The 24,602-nt window shown below is 39.4% G+C and overlaps 1 protein-coding gene across 4 annotated transcripts in view; it reads left to right on the top strand.

Annotated features, from left to right (window-relative positions):
- The window catches only part of pdlim5 (PDZ and LIM domain 5), a 61,417-nt gene extending 41,831 nt beyond the window's left edge, over window positions 1–19,586 (top strand). For 2 of the 4 annotated variants that reach the window (XM_022757676.1, XM_022757674.1), the window contains 13 exons: window positions 2,137–2,199; window positions 2,505–3,218; window positions 3,348–3,509; window positions 3,632–3,706; window positions 4,939–5,073; window positions 5,240–5,401; window positions 7,983–8,060; window positions 10,704–10,786; window positions 13,124–13,325; window positions 15,096–15,276; window positions 17,069–17,189; window positions 17,387–17,502; window positions 17,648–19,586. In XM_022757676.1, the coding sequence (XP_022613397.1) occupies window positions 2,137–2,199; window positions 2,505–3,218; window positions 3,348–3,509; window positions 3,632–3,706; window positions 4,939–5,073; window positions 5,240–5,401; window positions 7,983–8,060; window positions 10,704–10,786; window positions 13,124–13,325; window positions 15,096–15,276; window positions 17,069–17,189; window positions 17,387–17,502; window positions 17,648–17,737 (2,182 nt within the window). In that variant the 3' untranslated portion in view covers window positions 17,738–19,586. The remainder of the gene's footprint in view (window positions 1–2,136; window positions 2,200–2,504; window positions 3,219–3,347; window positions 3,510–3,631; window positions 3,707–4,938; window positions 5,074–5,239; window positions 5,402–7,982; window positions 8,061–10,703; window positions 10,787–13,123; window positions 13,326–15,095; window positions 15,277–17,068; window positions 17,190–17,386; window positions 17,503–17,647) is intronic. The other 2 variants (XM_022757675.1, XM_022757677.1) reach the window with 2 other exon arrangements.
- Window positions 19,587–24,602: the final 5,016 nt, after the last annotated feature.

Genomic DNA, 24,602 nt, shown 5'->3' with positions numbered 1-24,602 from the left:
TTGACAAAATGAAGATGGACTCTTTGGACACTGGAAATGACAAGTGAACTGTTTTCTGGATAATCCTTACAGCTCACTTTTGTTCTTTCTTTCCATTGATTTCTGTCATTTTATATTCTGATGATGACAGCAATACTGCCCATAACCGCTACATCTGTATGTTTCCTGTGTATCATCAGCTTTTTGTTTGTGGTAACAGCTGCTTCTGTATCATCAAGCTTTCCTTGTGGCTCAGCTTTCAGTGTGTCTCATCACACATCGCAGGGCAGCTACGTTTCCTAAATCCTTCTTTTCTCTCTCCTTTGGTGTGTTTTTCTCTTCTTTCTATCTCCTCTTACTCTTGTGACGTGGATGGCAGAGTGAACAAGACCACCACTCGGATGGTGATTGGCCCTAAGTACAACGAGCTGAGAGACTGGCACCACGGGGTGTCTGCTCGCGCCCTCAATGTCCAGTAGACTGTGTGTGTCTCTGTATGCGTCTGTCTACCTGTGTATGTGTACACTATATCAGTTTGACTGCTATTGATTGTTGTTAATTCATTGGACTGTTGCAGGGATACAAGCTTGTGGACTAATGGGAATATAGGAAGTAAAAGAAGGAATAGTGCAATTGGAGCTTGTAAAGGAATTGTTAGAGAGTGTGTGTGTGTGTGTCACTGTCACGTCATGTGCCTGCATTGTGCTGGCTTCATTCAGACCTTTATTTAAGCGTTGCTTATGTGATGGGCCCACTCCACTGATTCCAACCCTAAACATGTAGATGCCTAAATACACACTTTTATGTGTGTGGCTACTTTCACCTCATTATACTTACATTTCGAGTTTGAGTAAAGTGCATGTGTATGCCACTTTTTGTGTATACTTGATAACATGTCAGTGATTTTAATGATAAGATACTATATTCATACTAATAATCACCATGATGGTGATGGGAGACAAGAATTACAGAGTTTTCAAATAAGAGCCTAAATTCATGACGGCTTTAATGAAGTCTGATATGATGTCTGAACATGCTCAGTCAGATATACAGCTGTCAATCCACATCTATGCCCCACTCAGTCTTCACTACAGTACCTATACACATGTAATGGGAAAAGGAAGACAGCAGCCGAGTCGCCCTACTGAAAGTTGCATTGACGACATGTTATGAATCATTCAGTTTGCGTTCATTTTGACACATAGAACATGAAAATGATAGATGGAAATTCATATTTATAGATAGACAAAACATACACCATATCTTTAAGGTCTGCGTTCAGTAAATCAGATAGAGAAATGCATAAAAAAGGACTTCACAAATGCACCACATACAGTAACTACAGTGTTGTCTGCCCCTCATTGTCCTCAGTACCACTGTAATGTAGATATGACATAAGGGGGAGGAGTGTGATTTGGAGGAAGGAGTTTATTTCTGACATCACTGACAATAGCAATAGAGTGCATTAGACAGACAGTTATGTATGTTCCTTTATGTTAATTGGACTGTTGAATAAATGTATGTTACAGAGGACACTTGTTTAAAAGCTTTAATGGCTTGTTTACATCTGTTATATTTGCTAGCACTGGAACTAACACAGTATCTTGAAATTACTGGGGGAAAAAAAATCCATGTCTGAAAAAGTGGAAGAGATTTCAACTTGTCATGCATGTATGTACAGTATATATAAAGCAGTGGCTTATATGCTATGCTGCTGGGATGTAACACTCCAACTTGGTATGGTATAAGGTTTATGCAAGTAAGGAAGGCTCTTTTTGGTAAGCAGTTTGTTGAGCTTTGATGGTTTGCAGAGCAACTGTATAAATGCGATGAATGACTTGTAATGCAGAGAAATGATTTGACGCCCTTACTGTGTAAAATATTTCTCCAGTGCCTTAACATTTATTTGATCCCCATGTTTACTTCATGCAGATTTTGCGAACTTCAATGAGTTTCTTCTTTGTAGAGTCTAACAGTGTTGCATTTTAAAACATCTGGAACTCTAGAGGCTGACATTTCTTTTCTGTGTTTTGAGTTTGAAAAAGCATTCTGTATTGTAGCGAATAAAATGATTAAGTTTTTTTCTTGTTTCCTTTTCTCTTTTTTCTGGTCTCCCCTTCCTTGATTCTTTCCTTCCTTTCTCCCCTACGTCCTTAGTTCCTTCACTCTTTCCTCTTCCAGTTATCTCACTGACTCTGAGACAAACAGTGGGAAGGTCAGGTATAAATCATCACCTAAGCCTGTGACACTTTTTTCCCCCCTCTTCACCTGTCACTTTGAATTGTCTCTTGGACACAGTAGTAGTCACTTTTAAAGAAAACAATCACATAAAGCCCTTTCGTTTAATCACAGGAACTAACTGACCTTTTCTGACCTATAATGCTGATTTCACATTTCAAGTGCATTTAATGATATTTTTCACACTTCCTGTGACTCAACTAAAACCAACTCAAACTTCAAAATACATAAAAAATTAAACATTGTGAACACAATAACATTGTTCTCTGCTATCTGATATTTGCCAGTGACAGGTCTCCAGCACGCCAAGCAGGTGGTTCACTCACAACGTGCAGCGCCCTGAGTGATACAGAGACCACTCCCACATCTCACACTGACCAACCACAGCTACAGGCGACAGGCTCATCAGCCAATCAGCAGTGGCAAGAGAAGGATGCTATAATCCAACATGATGTCCTTATTTCCAAACCTGACGGCCTCTTAAAAACCCAAAATCAAGACAACAACATATCATCTGCGTCACACCTTCGTCTAGTTGCCATCCCATTATCGTATTCAAGCTCTGTTGACACGTTTCGTCAAATACACCCAAACCATTTGTCTAATATGAACTATTCATTAGCGCCAATGCTGGTACCTTTAACATGCAATGGCTCAGCTCTAAACCAAATGTCATCATCTCATGCCCATCATTACACCTTTTCAGATGCCCAAAAGTCAAATGACACTTCCCTTGATGCTGTGTTTTTGCCAGATAGCATGCCCCATTCTTTTCTTGGGCCAAATCCTGTTTGTAGCCATACTCCAGCATCGTGTCTGCCTGTTTTTAGTTTATTGCCTGCCCAAACAGTAGGAGTATATTCCTCATGTGGTAGCAGTACTTTACCAGCACAAAACCAAGCACCAGGGGCCTCTTCTGACCCAGTCCGTGTCTGTAGACCATGTACCTCAGATGTTACTCTTTCAGCTCAACCAAGCTTCCAACTGCTCCCTGCTGAAAGGTAAATAGCGTGTCATGAAAGCTCACAGTATTACCTTAAAATACATAAAAGGTTTAATACTAGAAAAGGCTTTGATTGAAATCAGAATGATCACTGTCTTTATTTTAAATATTTTTTGCCTTGGTCTAGCAGTTCCCAGGTGACACCACTAGAGGGCAGCACAGATTTGGAAAAGTTTGAGTCCATGAACTGTTTGACTGGCCATGATGATGACAACCATAAATTAGATAATCCTGCTGCTGCATGTCTGAGGGCAGCGCAAAGTCAGTTTCAACTTTCACCTCAACACAGGTGATGCACCACATTTCTAATATTTGATGCACATGAAAACTTTTCCGTGACTGATCATTTACTTTAATTGTTTAAACATTCTCTCCAGTCTGTGCAGTTTTTCCTCTCTTTTGTCTTCTCAGTTTCCCAGTCCAAGTCAATACCCATTTATCTCATATATCAGCACATCATCATGCGCTCTACTCTACCAAACCAGTCAGTAACAAGGTTATAATGATTTTCAAATTAGTTCATCTTCCTTTCACTATTAATAGGAACAATGCGAAGCTGCCATACTTTGCTGTGTTTGTTTTTTTTTTTCAATATTTTCTATGGAGACATTTAATATCACAAACCATCTGGTGCTGTCTTCTGCCATTGTCTTACTGTATGTGGGCCTCTACACGTGTGTGTGTGTGTGTGTGTGCGTGCGTGCGTGCGTGCGTGCGTGCGTGCGTGCGTGCGTGCGTGCGTGCGTGCGTGCGTGTGTGTGCTTCCCTTTGGTGTTGTCAGAATGAACCACCTTTGCCAGGTCATGGTGGCCAAGTGGTAAGACATTGGAGTAACAGATCAATTCAGGACTTATTTGGGTTTTTATCTCATGCGACTAGTTGTAGTTGAACTGGGTTGTGAAGTCCCACGCCCAGTGGAAACACACAAAAGCTGTGAGGGTTGCTGGTCAGATAGCTAAGGGAGTTAGAGGACTGTTTGATTGGCTGGACTGGACTGGGCAGCAACAGTGGGGCCAGCCCTATAAACACAAATGTCCGTGACTGACTGACTGGCTGACAGCTAGATTTGAGTGATGAAGTTACACCATTGGTCAGCCAAATGCTGATTGATGTAATTACAAGTAAATATAGCCGAAATGACAGCAGAGTCTTTGTCTTTATTTTACGTGTAGTAGGATTTTATCAGACGACACAAAACTCTGTGTGAGCAGCAGCTTTGAAATGGCTTGCAGGTGACTGCTGGTTAACATGTAGTTTTAATGGGCTGCATATCAGTCACTATTTCATACTTGTTCTTTTGTCTGACAACAGTAACACATTTAAAGGAGAACAGCTTTAATGGGAATTCAGCTGCATTGAAATACTGTTTATGTGAGCACAGAGAATAGGAGAGAAGCAAATGGATAAAGGGCTCAAACTGGTTGACACTAGGCAGAAAGCAAATAGTGTATGACACAGTCCAGCCATATATTATATTTTGACCTAGTCTTGTTATAATACTCGTCCTGAACTATGTGTACACGCCACCTTCTGCCGATGCTTGGCTCAGCTTGTTGTTTGTGTATTCAGTCTTTGATGTGAAATATGTGTTGTATGGCTCAAAATATATTTTTATGTTTTGAAATTCACTCTCACTCTCTGTCTCTTTGTAGAGCAAGTGAAAATCCCTAATACGGAATTGTCCATGTAACAAAAACCTCTGTGTGTGTATTTGTAAACAGGAGAGAGCTCCTGTCAAGTCCTCTAGACTTCTTGCCCAGAGCGGCCCCCTCACCCCCTCCCCTCACCCATAGTGCACTCAAACAGCCCATGCGACAGACACACACTAAGTGCCGTAGTCCAGTGCAGTCAAGGTAAATGGAGTGAACCCTATCATTTAGCTATTTCAGTGTGCTCTGACCTCTTCCTTCAGACTTTTAAGTGACTACTCCTGAAATCCTATTCTCTTTTTTTTCTGTGTCCTTTTTATAATGTCTCACAATTTTCCTCCTGGAATCATCTTCTGCCTTTTCTGTTCAGAACAACTTATCCGAACAATCCTAGGCCTCCTGAGAAAGCAGCATCTCAGTCCTTATTGGACGCCCTGCTTATCACTCCAGTCATTCAAGCTTTGCCTCTTTGCCTGAAGAAAAAGAAGAAGCGTCGTAGCGTCAGTGAGCTGCACCTGCCCAAGAACAAGAGGTAGACCGGGCAGAGCTGGACAAAACATGCTTTTACTGAAAATGGTCTTGATTGCTTGAAAATTTTTGTTTTACACTATTTCAAGTTGAAGGCATTGGTTAAAAAAAAAAACAGTATTCAACTCAAGCATTGATCTTGATTATTGTTATTTTTTTCATATCTTTTAAAAATTTTAAACACAGTTTTGTCCAGGTCTGGATCCAGCAAAGAGTGATATCATCATGCAGTTTAATGAGATATAATATCTGCGGGCTCTTTCACTGTACATATCAATGTTTTGTGATGCATGCAGCTTCTCAGTCATAATGATCATCAACTAAATCCCTGATAGCATAAGCAAATAAGCAAACCTACACAGAAGACAACTTTAGGATCGAAAAATGTGTTTCATTTGTTGTACACATGGGCCATAGAGGAGGGGCAGGTTGTTTATTCTTCGTAAAATCGTAAAATTATTTTGGTAGTCCAGTTAATATTTTCTAAAAAATGTTAGAAGTAAAAACATTTTTAATCCACAGTGTAAACAAGGCCCTTGTGTCCACTGAACATGCCAGTTAAAAAGCCATGTTTGTTCAGACCATGCCAGCACCAAAAGACACGGTCCATATGTCTGTGTCGTTACAACTCATACCAACTATGACATTCTGTGGTCACTGTGAAACAGCTTGGCAGCATCTCACAGAGATCCGTCATTGGCTAGTGGACACAACCGTACACATTTAAACCATGAAGTATGAAAAGCGTGTGTGCGTGTGTGAGAGACTGAGTATGAGTAGGCGACTGTATGGATGGGTGTCCTTGTCATTACGTGTGAGTGAATGCACATGCATGGATGGTATAGTGCGTGACGATTGAATTTGATCCAAAAAATATCACAGTGCTAAATTATAGACCATCTGTTGTGTGGTGGAGAAAGCTGCTGGACAGCAGTCAGCTATGTTAATGGACCATTTGTTCTATGTTCAAACGAAACTAACACAGTTATGAGATGCATAACACAAGTTCTTGTTGAAGCTACAGTACACATGGGGTTACTTTACATGTGTAAACAGTTGGGCGACTGAGATTTTGAGGTTTTTCCTCATTATCGCTTAATACCAGCAAACAAGAAGTCTCATTATTAGGCAGCCTACAGTGCTGAAAATAGACCGTGAAAAAGATAAGTCAAACACAGAGACAGCAACAGAGATGCCAAGCAAGGCCACTGACTGCGTAGGGATGCAGTACGTAAGAGGAAAATTCAAGGATGCACTTAATGTAAAAATGTGAAAGAGAGAATACAAAGACAGAACAGGAGAGAGCGACAGATAAAAAGAAAATAAATGTATTCCTTTCTCCCTCCTTCCTCCAGTCCCTCTTTAATTATCCCTCCAGTTAACAAGGTTTATATGTGGCCCAGTATGTCCAGATGGTCAGCACTCTAACTGGCTACTATTGAATCAAAACAGCGGGACTCACCATTTATCAACCAATCACAGTCTTGCAGAATACAATTAAGTTGCTGTGTAATTGGCCTGATTGGTGGAGAATATTAACGAGCCGCACTGTAATTGCCTCTAATGAATGAAGGACTGGGGACCATCTTATTTCCTGCTCTATTTGTCACCTGTTGTTAGCCAGTTACAATAGTTAATGTGAATGAATGTTCTTAGCTTGTTTGCAAGGATAATTTGAATAGATGGCGCTATAGCCTTTAGTCTCACAGAGTTTAATAGCCTAAAAGTATGATGAGGATGAAGTCTGTCCTGTTTCTTACAGGACAAATTCTACTTGATAAGAGCTGATGCTCTTTAAAAGTGAATTTAGAAAAGAGTGAATTTAGTTTGGCTGATTAGCCAGAAAGCCTCCTCATTTATGTGCTTAATTTACCTACCTTTTCTCTCTTTACAGCATCACACAGTGATCTATGAAGTTAATCACACCAGTTGATTTTAGAATTAACTTATAGAGTTGATCAGATTTAGATCGGATACTCATTTCACTTACATTTACAAGCAGGTATAAACATTGAAGAATTGGAGCACATGAAAGGACAATAGTCCACATGCAAATTTAATTGCCTACTGTCTATACTCAATTCAGTGTTGTCTCTGGCTGTAGATATAAGAAGTCAGTTTGCACCACCCGCGAACACCCCAACCCCCCCACCCCCTTACATGGCGGACAAAATGATAAACTGATAATAAGAATGAAGAGAGATGTTCCACAGTCTGACAGTCTCTTTCCTATAGAGAGTACTTAGATTATGACTGTACCAACTATAGGCTGATTAGCCGGAATCAAGGCTAACACATCAGTGCACTGGGTGCATTTCTCACAATGATTGTCATTGCACTGTAGTTTGTGTCTAGTGTTTAACAGTGTGTAAATTAAATCTTCTGACTTTTATAACCATTTTATCCATTTGTTTGAGAGTCATTTTCAGAGTGCTATCGTCTGTGTAACAACTATTAAATGTTACATCCAAATGTGACAAGGGTGGGAATAGCATCAGCAGCTGTCTAACCAACTATCTCTGTTAATTTGCGTTAATGTCTCAGTGTCTAAGCATGTCTGTGTTGTTTTTCTTCTCACACCAAAGGGTGTCTTGGCATCAGTCTGCCACAGAAGAGGGAGACCCTCTCTTCTCTTCCCCCGTCAATGCTGTCTATGTCTTTAGGTAAATTTAAAGTCTCCTCCCCTCTCCTTTCCTTGTGAGTTGTGCAATTACACAGCTACATAGTTGAGCACTTATTCAGAAAGTTTGAACCAATGATTTTAGAGGTAGTCCTGGGTGGTAAACCAAGTGAACCCCCTGCTCTGTAGGGACCATTTCATGTTATGGATGTCTCGTGTGTTCAAATGAATTGTGTGCTAAAGGAATGTCAGAGCAGAGGCAGGGAGGGCAGCTGAAACACTGAGCATCGACTGAAGTGAAGCCAGTACACACAAGTGTGACATTCTTCCTATATCTCTCTCTGTGTCTCTATCTGCCTATTTACGTCTCATAGTCTATATCTCTCTGTCGGTTCTTCTCTTTCTCTCCTTCTTTCTCGCTCACACTCACAGGCACAACTTGACGTAACTATGACTGCAGTTGCCATAACATTTGTCTCCCATGAGTCCCCTAACAGCCAAGCACAAGGAGAAAACAGCAGTGATCCAACTGTTGGCATCAGCAGCAGCTATGCATTGTGGGTGTAATACGTCTGGGGAGAGATTGTTGGCCCACCCAAGCTCCTCAGCTGGCATTGATGAACACACACACACACACACACACACACACACACACACACACACACACTTACAAACGCACGCACACTTGCACACATGCACATGCACACATGCACACGCTTGATGTTACTCATAGAGAGGTTATTCATTTTGCATCATTTTAAAAGGCAGTGGAGAGTTTGAGGCCCCGGGGCCACATTTGATTGAAGAGCAGAGACATTTTGCTCCTTTCCCCCACGATAGCTGGACGAGCTCTGGCATCAGAAAATGAGTTTCAAAGCCTGTCTTGTTCTTCAATACAAACCTGCAAAAGTGTTTCATATTTTTTTCAAAATAACTTAATTCCAATGACACAAGACAACTTTTCTGAAAATATATATTTTCTGAAAAGTTACAGGCATATATATTGCCTCATTTGTTCTATTTTTTTTATTTTTTTTATCAGTGTGGTAAATAATGGTGCATTACGTGAAAGAATGTTGATGATTTAAGATGTTTATTCGCCAGTTATCGTTAATGGATAATTGTTATATATTGATGATAATTGATCAGTAAAACCCTAAATGTAAGAACTAACACATAGCAACACTATGTTTTCCCTAATAAGAGCGTTGCAATATGAAATACGTCTTTAACAAGTAGAGAAAATTTTGCATCACAAGGACGTATTTTGCTCAGATGTTTTCCCTTCAAGAGAACATTTTGACCCAAGAGAGGATGTCTGACCATGAAAAAGAATATGTTGTTCTCAGAAAATATGTGTTGCCTTAGATCTCGGCTTGTCAAACCTTGGGCGAGTACTGAAAACAATGCCACAGATATTATACTTTGTGTTTACATTTCTTTAAAGACAAAATATATCACCCTGTGCCACGGCACTGTTCACTAGATATGAACAGACGACCTAGCATAGCATTATGCTTAGAAATAACCACTGGTCCCATGTGGTCATTTCCTCTTTTTCGTCATTTGAATCAGTGTTCTGGCATCTTTTGATGTGAATACCACTAAATTTTACTGCAGAGTCTCTTACAATTATTTATCCTTTGACCCAAATGTGAAGTTTAGTTTTATTTCCTGGGGCCATGTGAAAAAGAACTGCCAATGTTGTCATGGGGACCCATTCAGTTTGTCCCTTCACAACCTCAGTGAAGTGTCCAAACCCATATGTTGAGCATTCAGAGGGGACATTTTAAAATGTAAAGAGGTGAGGCAACAACTGTATATACAGTGATTGTTGTATAAAAATATCTGGACAAGTCACTGAATGGAGTGAAATGAATGTGGTCGGACTGTGCACTGTACCACAAGAACTTTGTCTCTCCTCCATCATTACTACTGGTAGTCTGGCATCTGTCTACAGTGCAGGAAGGGGCACTTATATTCATTACACCATGCTATATTTCATAACACTGTAGTCAGTTACTCTCTATTGAATAATTTGAATTGGTATTCTGGCATCAGTTTTGAATGGGTGTGCTGTATTATTAGTGCTGTGCAAACCAACTCATGACCTATCCATCATCGGGCTGGTGGCCTGGACTCTGTTCTTCCGTGAATGTGACACACGAGCAACATTTTTGTGCACACTGTACTCACAAGTCGGAAGTGCACCATGAAGTTGAGTACTGTACTGTTCTGGCTGTAGCTGCACTCTGTGTTTTGGTTGGTACCATATTTGTCTCAGCTCTGTCAGCAGGTAGGTGGTCTGGAGTCTGTCTTACTGTATTTTGACAGGAACTTGAAAAATTGCACTAGGCTAGCGTTTTTTAAAAATTTTTTTACTGTTCTTTTTGTCTTTTTTTATTGTAGTAGCTGTGAGTACACAGAGCTCAAAGGTATTTTGCTGGGGATGACATTTTTGTAAATAACAATTTACATCCTGCTGTTGTGTGACCCATCACTCTGAATGAGTGGGATGCAAATAAGTAAGTATTTTGTGATTTAAGCAGTGAAGATAGAGTTTATGCAGCCTTTGATGTGCAGTGGCTGTGGTTTCTGGTGTACTGTTTTTAATTATGAATTTAATTACAAAATATATGAAGTGATTTCCATATCATTTGTGTTTCCATGGTGTCTCTCTGCGCAGTGAGGAGAGTGAGGAACCTGAACTCAACAGCCATGACTCTGCAGTTGTCAAGACCATGATCAAAGGACCTGCTGCAACCCAGGGTAAACACTGTGTGTGTGTGTGTGTGTGTGTGTGTGTAGTTGTGTGTTTTCTCCTGTCCCCTTGTGATAGCAGCACATCCTAAAGGGTTTTTCATGCATTTTCACATTGATATTCACAATGAGCACTGGTTATGATAATTGCCAGGTGCCATTTTTCTACATTTTTATAAAACCTTGGACCAAGACACAACAAGCAGGTCTCCAACTTACTTCCTGAAATAGCATATCTGCCATTGTGAGTACATATTAAAGAATATAGTATATGTACATAATACATGGGTTTCAGTGACTAAAATACATTTTTTATTCATCATGAAATCGGTGGAATAGTAAATTAAATTTACTGCCAAATCCAACAAAAATATATCTGTATGGCTATGTGTCAGTTGTTTTTACTGTAGGCAGTTTGTGGTATTTTTTCACTAAATTAACTACTGGAGTACAATCAGACTAAGGTGCCTGAGCTGTTTTCTTAGCATAAGTCACGGGGAATGCATGCATATCCAAAATGTGACTCCCCCCTAAATAGATTCCTAAAAATAAACTGCTTTAGGAATTGAGCTAAATCTTCTTTTAAGCATGTTTTTGATTGATTAATATATTCCCTCCTACAGTTAAAAAGTGTTATTTCTTCTCATACAAAAAATGTTTGGTTCCCAGTCCTGGCACACTGTGAAACTGATTTACTGCTGTTGGATTGAATGTTGTTGCAGCCAGTTAGCAAGGGGGAAAGAGGCTTATTTTCCATGGTTGAGGCGTGACATATGTTGTGAAATAGGTCATTGCAGACTTTCTTTTTCTTTTCTCGTCTTTTTCCTCTGTGGAAGCACATTAAGCAGGCGAGCAGGCCCCGCTCTGCCTGTGGCGCCTTGCTCAGTCACATGTGCAGCAGTTCTACTCTGTCAGAAAGATAATATTGACTGAAGGGACCTGTCGGTAGTTATGAATAAAGTTTTAAAGGCAAGCCACAGAGCTGCAGTATAATGCCTGTGCTCCATCTGCAGTCAGCCCTTAGAATCTGAGGCTGCCAGTTCTGTGCATTATTCTGTTTATCACGTACATAATTGAAATGAATAAATTCTGTATATGTGTTTTTTTGCAAGCAGGTTTTCTACTCTTTAAATATAACTAGCCTAAGTTACAGCGTCCACTACATCCAGTCTCTGAGCACAAGGCAGGTCCTCTTCTCCGTGTCACTCCCTGATGTAACTGCTGCTCGACAGAATCATAAAATGTAGTCACTTACCAGGGGACCCAGGATCGTGAAAATATACTGCTAGCCGTATGGTGCCACAGCAGCATGTAAGCCACTGACCCATTTTGAATCTTAAGCAGCAGTTGAAGAAACCAGGCCTTCAGCTTCTGGCTTGTTGCTAATGCCTATTGTAAAACAATATCTTCACTGTTGAAAGTTGAAAACACAGACACGCACTCATGCATCTGCATCCTTCACTTACCTGCTCCCCTCATTCCTACAACAACTTCATCTTCAGCATGAAGCCTTGCGCATGCTGGCTTGATTAATGGCAGCTTCACTAATAGGTTGAAACATCAAACTGTGTAAAATCAACATAAAACAAGTCTTTTCCTTAAATGTAACAAATTACTGCCACTTTTTTGCGGTAAATTTTGATCGAGCAATATTACAGTAAGAAAGCATTCATATCTATGGCATCTTAAAGCTGTGTTTAACCTCCCTCTTGGACCGTCAAACATACGTTTCAACTTAGGCCCTCAATTTTTTTATGATGAGGGTTTAAATGAATACCCTACTGGCTTCAGCGTTAAATGTAAACCCAGTCCCGCTCCTTGCCCAAACAGACCCACTTAAACATGACATGTAATGGTAAAGCCGAGCTCCAAAAGTAGCCGGTCCCACACCATGCACACACGTACAAAAACACATCTCCATCCACAGAGTGGAGATCAAAGGCCAAACTACATGTTTAGCCAGGTGCCTGGGTTTTAGCTGAGGGAATGTCTTGGTGGTCTATGTGTGTGTGGTTGCATGTGTTTGGTCATGTGTATGCATGCACATTCACCAGAGGAATGTGTTGAAGGTCGAGTGGAATATTCTGTGTATTGCTGAAGATTGATGTGGTGAATCCACGGTTGTGACAACGGTAGTCAGCCAGCTGCATGCACCGCCACGACACCTGCTGGGTGTATAGACAAAGAGGGTAGAGGTCAAATAACTTACACACCTGGGAAGAAAACACAGGCGTGCACATCTTTTGTGATGCCGTAAGTGCTCACTATTCTGAGTTTCCATCTATTCATCTTTCCTTTTACCTTTATCTCTGCATTTCTGGTTTATTTCTCTCCTGCCTCCTACAGGTCACCGTCCACAGATTGGTTTGATCACTCCGTCTTTTGGTATGAAGGGCAACGGCAGTGCCAGTGTCCCAAGGGGTCCGGTCCCAGCCCGACCTGTACCTCAGCCCCACCCTAAAGATGAGGACACCTTGGTCCAAATGGCAGAACACATCCCTGCAGGGACCCGTACGCCCATGTGTGCCCACTGCAACATGGTCATCAGGTGGGATAAAACTGATCTGTAATATATTTAATTAATTTTTTAAAAACCTTTTTAATCATGAAACTTAACAGACAACTGTATAGAATAAGCATGGATCCATGCCATCAGGAATGAAAGAGGCTGTCATGACCATTTGTTTAAATTGTGAAAGAAAGCAGTGCACATGTATGGTGTTTAGTTCCATCATATGCCCATACACTCTCTGCACAAGGATAAAAAAAGAGACGATGTCTTCAACTTGACTGCACAGATATTAACTTGTACTCAAGCAAATTAAGAACGGGAAAGGAAAATATTTCCACTCCTTAATTATTTAGTGACCCAGTTAGGCACTTAAAATAATTAACTTAAAACCATCATGAGTAAATAATCTGTGTATGAAACTATAGACCTACAACGATCTGACTGACTGACTGTAGTGTAGATTAGGATAAAGGGAATTAAGTTGCACATGCAGTAGCTCAAACTGTCAAATGATGCTGCGCACAGAGCGCTGAATGCACACACACACACACACACACACACACACACACACACACACACACACACACGATAGGATGATACCACATCTTGAGTTACTCTCTCAGTCGCCTATTGTGCTGGTAAAATTTGATGTTGTCATATGTATTATATATGGAGTTCTATCTGATGAATAGAACATGATTGACAAAATGACACTAAAGGTATCTGAAGATTGTGTGAACAGGAGGAGGCGTCATGATTTTTTAACTGCACAAAGTCTACATAACATAATACAAAATAAGTGGTAACTGACTGCCCTATCCCCAGCATTATCTCCCAACTTGTGTCACCTTACATTACATATCACCTAAGGATAGGATTTCTCACATGCTAATGACTGCCAAGCAATCTATCAGGGTCACTATCAGAGTAAGCTCAGATAAGCACAGCTATTGTATGGAGTAAATTAGTCTCTGTTGTTTTCCCACTTCACCTAATCATCGAAGTGGACATGGCCAGGGTGCTGTCTGAGTAGAAGCAGAGGATGATGGTCACACGAGACCTTTAGTACTGACACAACACATGGGATTTCTAAAATGTCCTCCTAGTTTCTCAAGCTCTTTTCAGCGACCTGAATGGAATACTAAAATGATTCAGTGAGTAGTTGACAGAAGTCTAATCTAACAATAATTTTGATAAACTCATTTTTTTTTTTTTTTTATGAAAGCCAAACACTGACTGGCTCCAACCATCAAATACAACCATTACCACATATTGTTCATAGACTTGACTTAATTGTCAAAAACTCTAAACATTATGATTCAGCATATCAGGATGAACGAGGTAAATCATAACTAAATCACGATAGTCAAACAGTAACTTTCTGAGAGGAGAAAGAAAGGAGAAACAGGAAGAACTTAGATTTACATGCTGTGTTGCCAAGAGACAGTTTGTGGAAGTTAGACAAAGTTGAGTTACTCACATTGTAATTAATTCATTTATTCATTTGTGGGTTGCCTATTTGTAGTGCTGTCTGTAGGCATGGTAATGAAAACAAAGCACAGTGACTAGATGACCTATCAGCACTACCTTAGAGGGTACAGGGTACTTTGCTTCTATATTTTGTGTTTATGATGAGATGTCTTTCTTAAAATAACTTCATGATGATACAAGTAATTCATATAGTTTGCCTGTTTCTCTTATATGTGGGTTCATTTTTACAAGACAGTTATTTTTGCAACTGCTGGTAAAATCAAAAGTTGATTTCCACTCTTCCTTTTGTCTCTGCTTGTCTTTTTTTTTTTTCAGAGGGCCCTTTTTAGTAGCAATGGGTAAATCATGGCATAAGGAGGAATTTAACTGTGCCCACTGCCGCACATCCCTGGCTGATGTGGGCTTTGTGGAAGAACAGGGATTTGTCTACTGTGAACACTGCTATGAGGAGTTCTTCGCTCCGACGTGCAGCCGCTGCCAGGCTAAGATATTGGGGGTGAGTTGGCGTGAAGTGAAATGTAGCAGTGTAGAAGTGACGGCACATCAAATTATCATCTGGCTGCTCTCGCCTGTGCTGTGATGGTCAATCAACAGAATGCACTATGATTAACAGATAAGATTCATAAACTAAAAAAGCTAAATATTATGAAGATGACAACTAAACTTAGATTATAGTGCAGGGAAAGAGAATATGGATGAAAGACTCAATGTTTGCCATTCGTCTGAAGATTTTACATTCGTACCATTCACTTACTGTACAGCTGCCCCTGACATTGCGCGTGTCTGTTGTTTTCAAACTCCACCACCTGTTGTTTGGAGACTAACAGCCATAGTCCTCCTCCTCTGTCGTTCAGCGCAAACCTGTCACACATATCAACTTCTGTCTTTATTTGTGTTACATTCTTCTGTTTCTTCCTCCCTTTTCTATAATATCTCACTCAATTTTGTGCTTACAGCAACTAGATTAACAATATGTCAGTGTAATTCTTAGTCTTCACTTTTCTACTGCAGACCAGCTGTGTGCTGAGGGGTTGGAGGTGGACATTCGGATGCATAAAGACGTTTAGTCATAGTTTGGACATGATTATATGAAATAAATCCAAAATGTAGATACGTCACTTTCGATATTGAAATCTATAGAAAAGTGACTTGGTGTTGGTGATTAAAAACATCACACTCTCCTCAGTGGGAGTTACAGTAGAAGTTGAACCAACATTTAAACTGATGTGTGTGCATTAAGGCTACATTACTATGGAGTCTGTTTCTCTTCATACCTTATTTTGTACCTCATTTCTTGTCCAGTAGCTGTCTGCCTTAACCCAAACATTATCTATCAACATACATAACTTAAGCAGCAGCACTATGGATACGCTTTATAATTAATGTAATTGTTTACATCTTTAGTAAAGGGCTATTCTTAACAATTTGAGACCACATAGTAAAGGGGTGTAAAATGTACCAATGGTGCCAGATTCATCATAGGGTTACTTTGTTATTTTTGCCACAGTGTAGGTCCAAGTCCAAAGATACAGAAAAGAATACATAGAGGACCAATGCAACAAAGCTTAAGGTTTATGAAATTTCAATAGTGAGCACCAATGAAACTCAGGAATGCAGTAAATGTTCAGGTGTTAGGAGAATAAGGCTTAGAGGCCTAGAGGCTGCAGGTGTAGCTTGAACCCAGAGTGTCAGGAAGCTGAGATCTCTGCTCTTGTAGCAGCTCTGACATTCATCCCTCACGTGTTCTAACCTCTTTAGCCTCAATCCCTTTCAACCCTCTATTTCTCACACATCTTCAACCAGCTTACGGCTTCTTATTAACCTGTTTTCTCACTCCCTCTCTCCTAATCCTTCATTTTACTCTGACCCACCAACTTTCCATTGATCCCTTGTCCTGTCTTGTTCTCACAGTTTAAGGGTGGGAAAGAAAGCAGTGTGTCTATTTTAAGCTGGGTCATGTGGCCCCACAAAGTAAAAAAGTAATATTTAAGTCTGACATGAGAAAAGGTCAGACTGTATGAAAGGCTATGCATTTCGGACACATGTTAAACGCATACATTTATCTGTAGGTATTGATAATGGCAGTAGATATATTACATGTACAACCATGTTACAAATGATGACCTAATTAGCAAAGTAAGCATCCCTCCAATAATCACTGTATCCTCTCCACTTTCTGGTAATGTGGATCTCATTTTCGGACACACGCACACACACATGCACACAGAGTACCTCTAACAAACTGTATGATGCTTCCAAATAACCACATTGTTTGCATTCGCACCCAGGAGGTGATAAATGCCCTCAAACAGACGTGGCATGTGTACTGCTTTCTGTGCGCTTCCTGTCAGCAGCCAATCAGAAACAACACCTTCCACCTGGAGGATGGAGAACCATACTGTGAGCGAGGTGAGTGATAATGACTCTCAACAATGTGTGAATTAGGCTGATGAGTGCCGCCTCGGACTAAAAAACAAAACACCTAGCAATCTGCGGATGGAAAGACACAAGTAGCCTTCTGTTATGAATTGACCTCTGTAGGTTTGATTGTCTCTTGCTATTATGGTTTATTTGATGTATGCCATCATCTCCTTGTCTCTCAAAAGACTTCTACAGTTTGTTTGGGACTGGCTGTCATGGCTGTGAGTTCCCCATTGAGGCTGGAGATAAGTTCCTGGAGGCCCTGGGTTACACCTGGCATGACACCTGCTTTGTTTGTGCTGTAAGTGTCACAGTAAATTCAGACCATCACAGGGCTAGCACGTACAACATGACATAACATATGTCATCAATAAAAGTTTTCTTCGTATTCTTTTTTTGAATGTATTGCTAAAGTGTCTATTTTGTGTGTGTTTGGCTTTTCACAGGTGTGCTGTACTGCGCTGGAAGGCCAGACCTTCTTCTCCAAGAAAGACAAACCTCTTTGCAAGAAACATGCTCACACACTGAAAATATGATTCCTAGACTGTTCTCACACTTTTTTGGCCATACATCTTTTTTTGGTAGGTTAAGAAGACCTCTTACTGTAATGATAGTTAGTCCATGCAACAATACAACTCGAGCGATAGTCATTCATGCATGGTGGTGGCTCCTCCAGGTGAGCTAATTTAGTCGTATTCAGGCACCCAAACCCATTATAAAGAAAACATCATTTGATTTTACCTTGTGTTCCCTACCAGAAGCAGCAATAAGGCTAGCAGTTAACAACTGTTCTTAGTATTGACTGATTTTCAATGGAAAATACTGTATTTGGAGCCAATCAGTTTGAACTGATTTTCATCTGCATTTTATGTGCTCATGGATCCAAAGTAGAACAGTTTTATTGTCAAATGGTGCAGTGTATGTATACTACCACTACAAATCACCAAAGTCAGTAATTTAATGTTACATAAGATTCTGTCGTAGTCTTTATTTTCTTAATCCAGAGTTTAATCTTGAGTTTCTTAGAAGCGTGACAGCGATTAGATGTATTCTACCCTGTTAAATTATACATCAGAAACTACAGTGCCAGAAATGTTGGAAAATATATATTCATACTCATACTATATGAAAACAATTTTCTAAGCAGGAGTTTATATTTGTTAGTGTTAATGTTTGTTTAGCTGTATCAAATTTCAAATTCTAACCAGCAGCTATTAAGAGTTTAAAAGAATGTTAGCCATTCACTTTCCTGTGTTCCATGAACAGCATTTCAAATCAGAACCTCCATCAAAAGTTTTTAATTGGGCTGAATGTCTGAGATGATTATCAAAGCTGTTGCATTTAATAAATCCTTATGATTATTTGATCTTTTTCTGTATTTTATAAATTAATTCTATGTGTTTTATTTTCCATGTGTTGTGTGAAACTGGTAACACTGGCAAAAATATTACTTGTTTCAAAACAGAAGGTCACATTTAGTAATATGTATTTGGAGCAGTAAGGCACTTGAGAAAGAGAGACAAAGAGAAAGAGGAGTGGTCTTGATTTTATGGAGGAAACAATTGGTCTTAAGTATAAAATAAAATAAATATATATACAGTACGTACAAAATGAGTGAATAAATGTATAACAAAATATAAAGCCCATAGTTGTATATTCATGTATTTCTCCTTGCTATTTGCAGAAAAAGGCAGAAATACATTTTCTGTACTGAGTGCCATATAGTTTCATGAATCATATTAATATTTTTTGTTTTACTTCATGTTATTTTATGTATTAATTATGTATTTTCACTCATTGCATTAATTTCTGGTTGATTCAGTCCTCTATATGCTTCATAAACATAAGAAGCGGTTTCTGGCCTGCAGGAAAATAAGGAGTGAAACACAGATACTATAATCCTTGTGTAGTAAACCCTGTTTATTTTATTTTGTTTATAGAGGGGAGAAATGTCTGATCAGACAATATATATTTAACTGTTTGAGTAACTGGGTCTTTGCTTTTCAGGGACTGGTGCAGGGAATGGATCCAGGTAGTTTCGTCTGTGTTTTTAGTGTCTCACTTGACTGTCACTTGACTTAACTGTCCCAACATGTCCATTTGACAATTATTTACTTTTCATTATGGCTGAGGGGCAAATATGGTCTGTTTTGTTTTTCAAAGAGCAGAGCAAATGGCAACAAAACTCTGTCTAAATCTAATCTAATCTAAATTTCACATAATTATGAAAAAAATCTTTGTTTTTACTGAATGGGACAAAATGGGGTTAGTACGATGTACTGTGTTAACTAAAAGTGGTTAAAAAGGAAAGAAAGAATCATCTACAAAAGCACAGTTGGAACTGTTCAAATTGATCTGAGTTGTTTAATAAATTATGTACTTTTAAACCCCCAACATAAATATCCTGTGTTCTTCATGTTCGTGGTGGTATAGAGGAGTCTGACATAAGCAGTGTGAAATGCAGATTTCAACACATGTCTCCACTATGCTGAGAAAGGTCAGAGGAGACACAAATAGAGAGAAACAGAGATGTGAAGTGGATACTATTGAGACAGGAGAAGGACAGAATGAAGATGTGAGTGATGCCATGGTCATCCATGCTTTAGACAAAGAGAATGGGATTATTACCTCCGCCAAGGAAGTTATGTTTTGTTTTTTTTTGTTCATTTGTCAGCAGGATTACCAAAAAATTACTGAATCAATATGCACCAAACCTGGTGGAGAGATGGGACATGAGCCGAGGAAGAACCCATTAAAATTTGGTATTGATTTGATAAAAGGGGAAGATCTAAGAATTTTTTTTATCACTTTCCTTAAAATTGCGAGGTTGTGCATTTTTGGATTCTTTCATCAGTTTCTCAGGAAATAATGTATGGATTTTGATGTAAAAATCAGACATATTTGACTGTCTATCAGATCCAGATAATAGTCCAGATCTGGTGGACGAAAATGTTGCATTACACACAGAGTTGTGTTGTAAATAATAACTGACAGCGCATATGGCAACAGCAGCATTTAGGACTGCTTACATCATTTAATTCAACATGCAACTAATAAAATCACAGAATGACAATAGTGGTTGCGACAGTATTGTATAATGCTGATATTATCATTTCACACAACAGGTAATAAAACCATACGGCTTTTTGGGTAAGGATTAAAGACAACAAAAAAAAAGCTTGAGAACAAAGACATGTAGGACTGTTGGCGGAGGTATGCACAATATACTGACTGCCATTCTAGTCACTCACATAATTCTATTGAGTCCAATCATCAAACCAAATACTCACACAGACCCACCCACCACACACATCAACATCGACCCCTAAGAAAGAAGAATTGGGGGAGTTGTGCAGTTTTGAAAATAAAGCAGAAGAGGTAGCCTAATCACATGAAACCTTTTGGTTGACCTATGAGTAGTATGCTTTAGTTGTTTTGAGCTGGAGGTGTGCCATTACATCCAACCAGTGTTTATGAGATGGTGGTAGATTCTTTTTTCATTTGAGGACAATCAGTGGTTGAGGAAGCGGTGTAGACAGAGAGAATGTGATATCTGTGTTTGAGGGGCATTTGGATGGAAAAGGCTTGGTCAGGCTGCAGCATCCATGTTTGATGTTCTACATTTAAAATGATGATTGTTTACATATCTGATTCAGAATTGGCAACGCTAAAAGCTTACTTGATACTTGATTTGAATTATCCTCACCATTCATTTGATCCTTATTTCACATAACAATAGTATACTTTCCCATTAATTTAGAGTAAAATATGCAAATAATTCTGTCTGTCATCACATACAAAAAATGTGATTGTTGTTAACTCAATGGATGCGCCATTGAGATATGTAATTCATAATATTCTAATAAAAATAATTGTTAAAGAAACTATAACCCTTCCATTATAACCAGCAGACACAGCCCACTTCCCGTCCATTGTTGTGTTGTTTTTTTTGACAGTCCAGCGAGGCATTTTTAGTTGTTTATTATTTATTAGACACCAAGTAGATGAGTGGCTTGTGGAAGCCATTCAGAGCAGCAGTAAAGTCACTTCTTCCCTGCTAATGCGCTGCTAGTCTGTGGCATTAATCACCCCTCATACAGCTGAGTGAAGTTTAGAGGAGCAGAGAGGTTTTCATGTGTGTGACCCTGTGCTTGTGTGCGCGCGAGCAAGTAGAGAGAGAGGGAGAGAGAGAGAGGGAGAGAGAGAGAGGGAGAGAGAGAGAGGGAGAGAGAGGGAGAGAGAGAGAGAGAGAGAGAGAGGCTGCAACTCTGGTGTGGAGGAAACAGACCGACTCGCATCTGCAGGCTACCCGGAGTAACGAGTGCCTAAAACTTTTCCTGTTCACCGAAACAAGAAAACAAGAAAGTATCCTGAGGTGAGTAAACTTGGAGTGAAGGCAGGTGAAACTGTCGAACAAGTTTTTGAGTAGCATTACGTTTTTAATTGTCTGTTTTTTAATCGCAACGGTTTGCGATCACCTCGGAAAAGTTTGACAGGCGTTGCTCTTTTTGTTTGTTGGGTTGTTGACAATCAGCTGCACGTGCGTCGACGTTACTGCACAAGTAACCGTTGAACTAAGGAAGAAAAGTTTATGTGAGAAGAGTTTAAAAAGTTTGCGCAGCATCTTGTTTGCCTTTAGGTGTACTGTTTCCAAGAAAGAAAAATGCAGCAATTACTACACATAGGCCTTTTAGTTGCTCCCAATTAAATAGACTGAGTAGGATCACATAATTTGTCGTTATATGTTCAATTCTGTGTAAATGTATTCAAATTTAAAGACATGGTAAAACGTGTTACTGTTATATGCATTTAGAACATTGTCCCAAAAATGAGCTAGCATCACTCTTAATATGAGAGTGGTAGTAAGATAGGGGCATGATCTAATTGTCTAATGATTGAGAGAGTGCTTGCATGTGTGTAAGGTATATGAAAAGAACAACCTTGCCCATATTTATCTGTATAATAGAAATGGTAATGATAATACAAGAAATGCAATACAAGATATTTTCAGAAAGATACTTGGACAAAATTGCAGGAGAAACTGTAGATGCAAACTAAAACTAGTGATACCAAGTTTTTAAAATGACATACCTAATGAATGTAATATTTTTTTTTCAATCTCACCTGTTTTTGTAGATATTGCACATAATGGGACATCTTCATAATAACAATTGGATGTTTTCTTAAATTATAGACTTGAGAGCACACAAATATCATTAAGACAAACCTTAAGTCTAACTTTGAACTTTTGCATTAGTTTTTCTAGGGAAGTTTTTCATAGCTGTTGTAAGTTGTAAACCCTTTCTGTCAGATTTTTTCTGTTTGGGGGAATGGGTCTACATATTGTAGTAGCAATGACCCACCGTGAGCCCCCTTCTTCAAGGGCTCAGAAAGTAGGAAAAAAATTTAAAATGAGCCTCAATACAGCCTCCAGCACTGAATAACCTACAGCTCAGTATTCCCCATACACCCCACTTATACTCACACAGTCATGCACACAGTATTCAACTCTCCCTCCGAGTCTAGTAACCAGGTCCAGGTGTTTGTCAGTGTGCGTTATGACAAGAGTATATCTGTGCGTGTGTGTATGCGTGCACTTGAGCAAGCATGTGTGAATGTATATCCAGATGGCATAATACTGGGGCTCCAAATCTTACCTCACCTCATCTTAGGGGTCTGGGGGCAGTAACACCAGGGGACCATGCATTAAAACACTCAGCAAATATGAATGAGAGAAGCAGAGGTCCAGATGTATGTGTGTATTATTGTGTGTGTGTGTGTGTGTGTGTGTGTGTGTGTACTGTTTTTCTTGTCTGTCAATCTAGTAAGTGTATGCAGTTGTTGGAGCTTCACTGGGAACAGCAGTCTTATTTATTTAGGTCAGGAACACATCACGCAAATCTGAGAAACAGCCACATTCTCAATTGGCTGTGTAATTGAGTTTCACATAGCAGCTGTAAACAGAATGTTTCCCCCCTTTTCTTTTTTTTCTTTGTGTATAGGTGTGTGATAGAGATCAGCTGAGACACTTAACAGTTTCATATGCCTCGTGATGTGAGACAAGGTGTCTGATACTGACTGCTGGAAATACAGATCACATTGCTGGAGCTTAATCTACACGCCAAGAATAGCAAATTTGCCAAAAACAAACTCAGTTTCTGTTTGTCTGGAGAAAAGATGAGTGGAACACAAAGAGGAAAAGACTGGTAGAGAATATATAGCCAAGTGTGACCTAATAGAGCAATATTCCTGTGTCTGACATGTCATTTAAAGTCAGATTGATTTAAGTTCAGTAAGGTGAAGATCAGAATGAGGAAAAAATAATTAATAGAAATCTATAGATGTACTGTATCTCCCTTTATGGATACCTCAGTCTATACCTTAAACATATACAGTTTTTTAAAATTTACAGGTGTCAGAAAGAGTCAAAGTTAGCAGAGGAAACTAAACAGGATGTAACATCCGGTTTTGCTGAAAAAAATTATAAAAGAGAACAAAGACCAAAAAGAGGAAGCATTCAGAATATTTTGTGTTAAGTGTTTCATTCTTAACCTTTTCCATCTGATACCACGATGGCTGCATACCAGATCCCAATGCCTCTCATGCTTCTCCACTTAAAGGCGGGAGCTTTACTTAGAAAAATGTAAATGTCTTAAGCACCTGAATCACTTCATTTTTCATAACTATACTGTAAGTGAGACAGCAGGGCAAAGGTTTCAATGAGCGTAACAACAATTGTTCATGTGAATCCAAGGACAGTTTAACAGTGTTAAGCTTCTCTAATGTCCAGTTTCCTCAACTTAGAGATTGAGTTGATAACAATCAAAAAGAGATAAGAGCCTTGAGCCCGAGGCCGCCTTCTCAAAGATCCGTCTCTCTTATTCTTAATTACAGTGTCAATGTGATTTAGAGAAATGTCCCAGTATTTATCTTAGCCTGAATTCTGACAGAGATATTCTGATAGTTTTAGCAGGGTTTTCATGTGCCTTGAATGTTCCTCAAAGCTCATAGATTTGAGATGATAAACAGCCTTAGAGGTTTTTCATAATGAAAACTGACTGTGGCACATTTATCATCATACCTCAAATCCCTGGCTCTGTCCTCCCTGAAGAAATTCAGCAACAAAGAAACACAGGAAGGAGCTTTTGCTTGCCTTAATTATGTATGTTTGCAGGTTTGAGGTTCACCCAGACTGCTCTAATCTCCTGCAGCTCTTCACCTAATGAGTTCCCTTTTGTAAAAATTACCCAGCTACAAAAAAGTGGCTTAATGTCCAAAGTGTTGATTTAGACCACTTTCTCGCCTCAATTAAAACCTAACAAATCTTTGCTAAGCTATGGCCAATTATATTCCCCTAAGACTCCCTGCTGTTACTTCACAATAAAACTTGCATTTGCTAGA

Source organism: Seriola dumerili, unplaced genomic scaffold (genome assembly GCF_002260705.1).
Source record: "Seriola dumerili isolate Sdu_G_001 unplaced genomic scaffold, Sdu_1.0 BDQW01000290.1, whole genome shotgun sequence".
NCBI lineage: Eukaryota > Metazoa > Chordata > Actinopteri > Carangiformes > Carangidae > Seriola > Seriola dumerili.
This window is presented reverse-complemented; position numbering and strand designations above follow the sequence as displayed.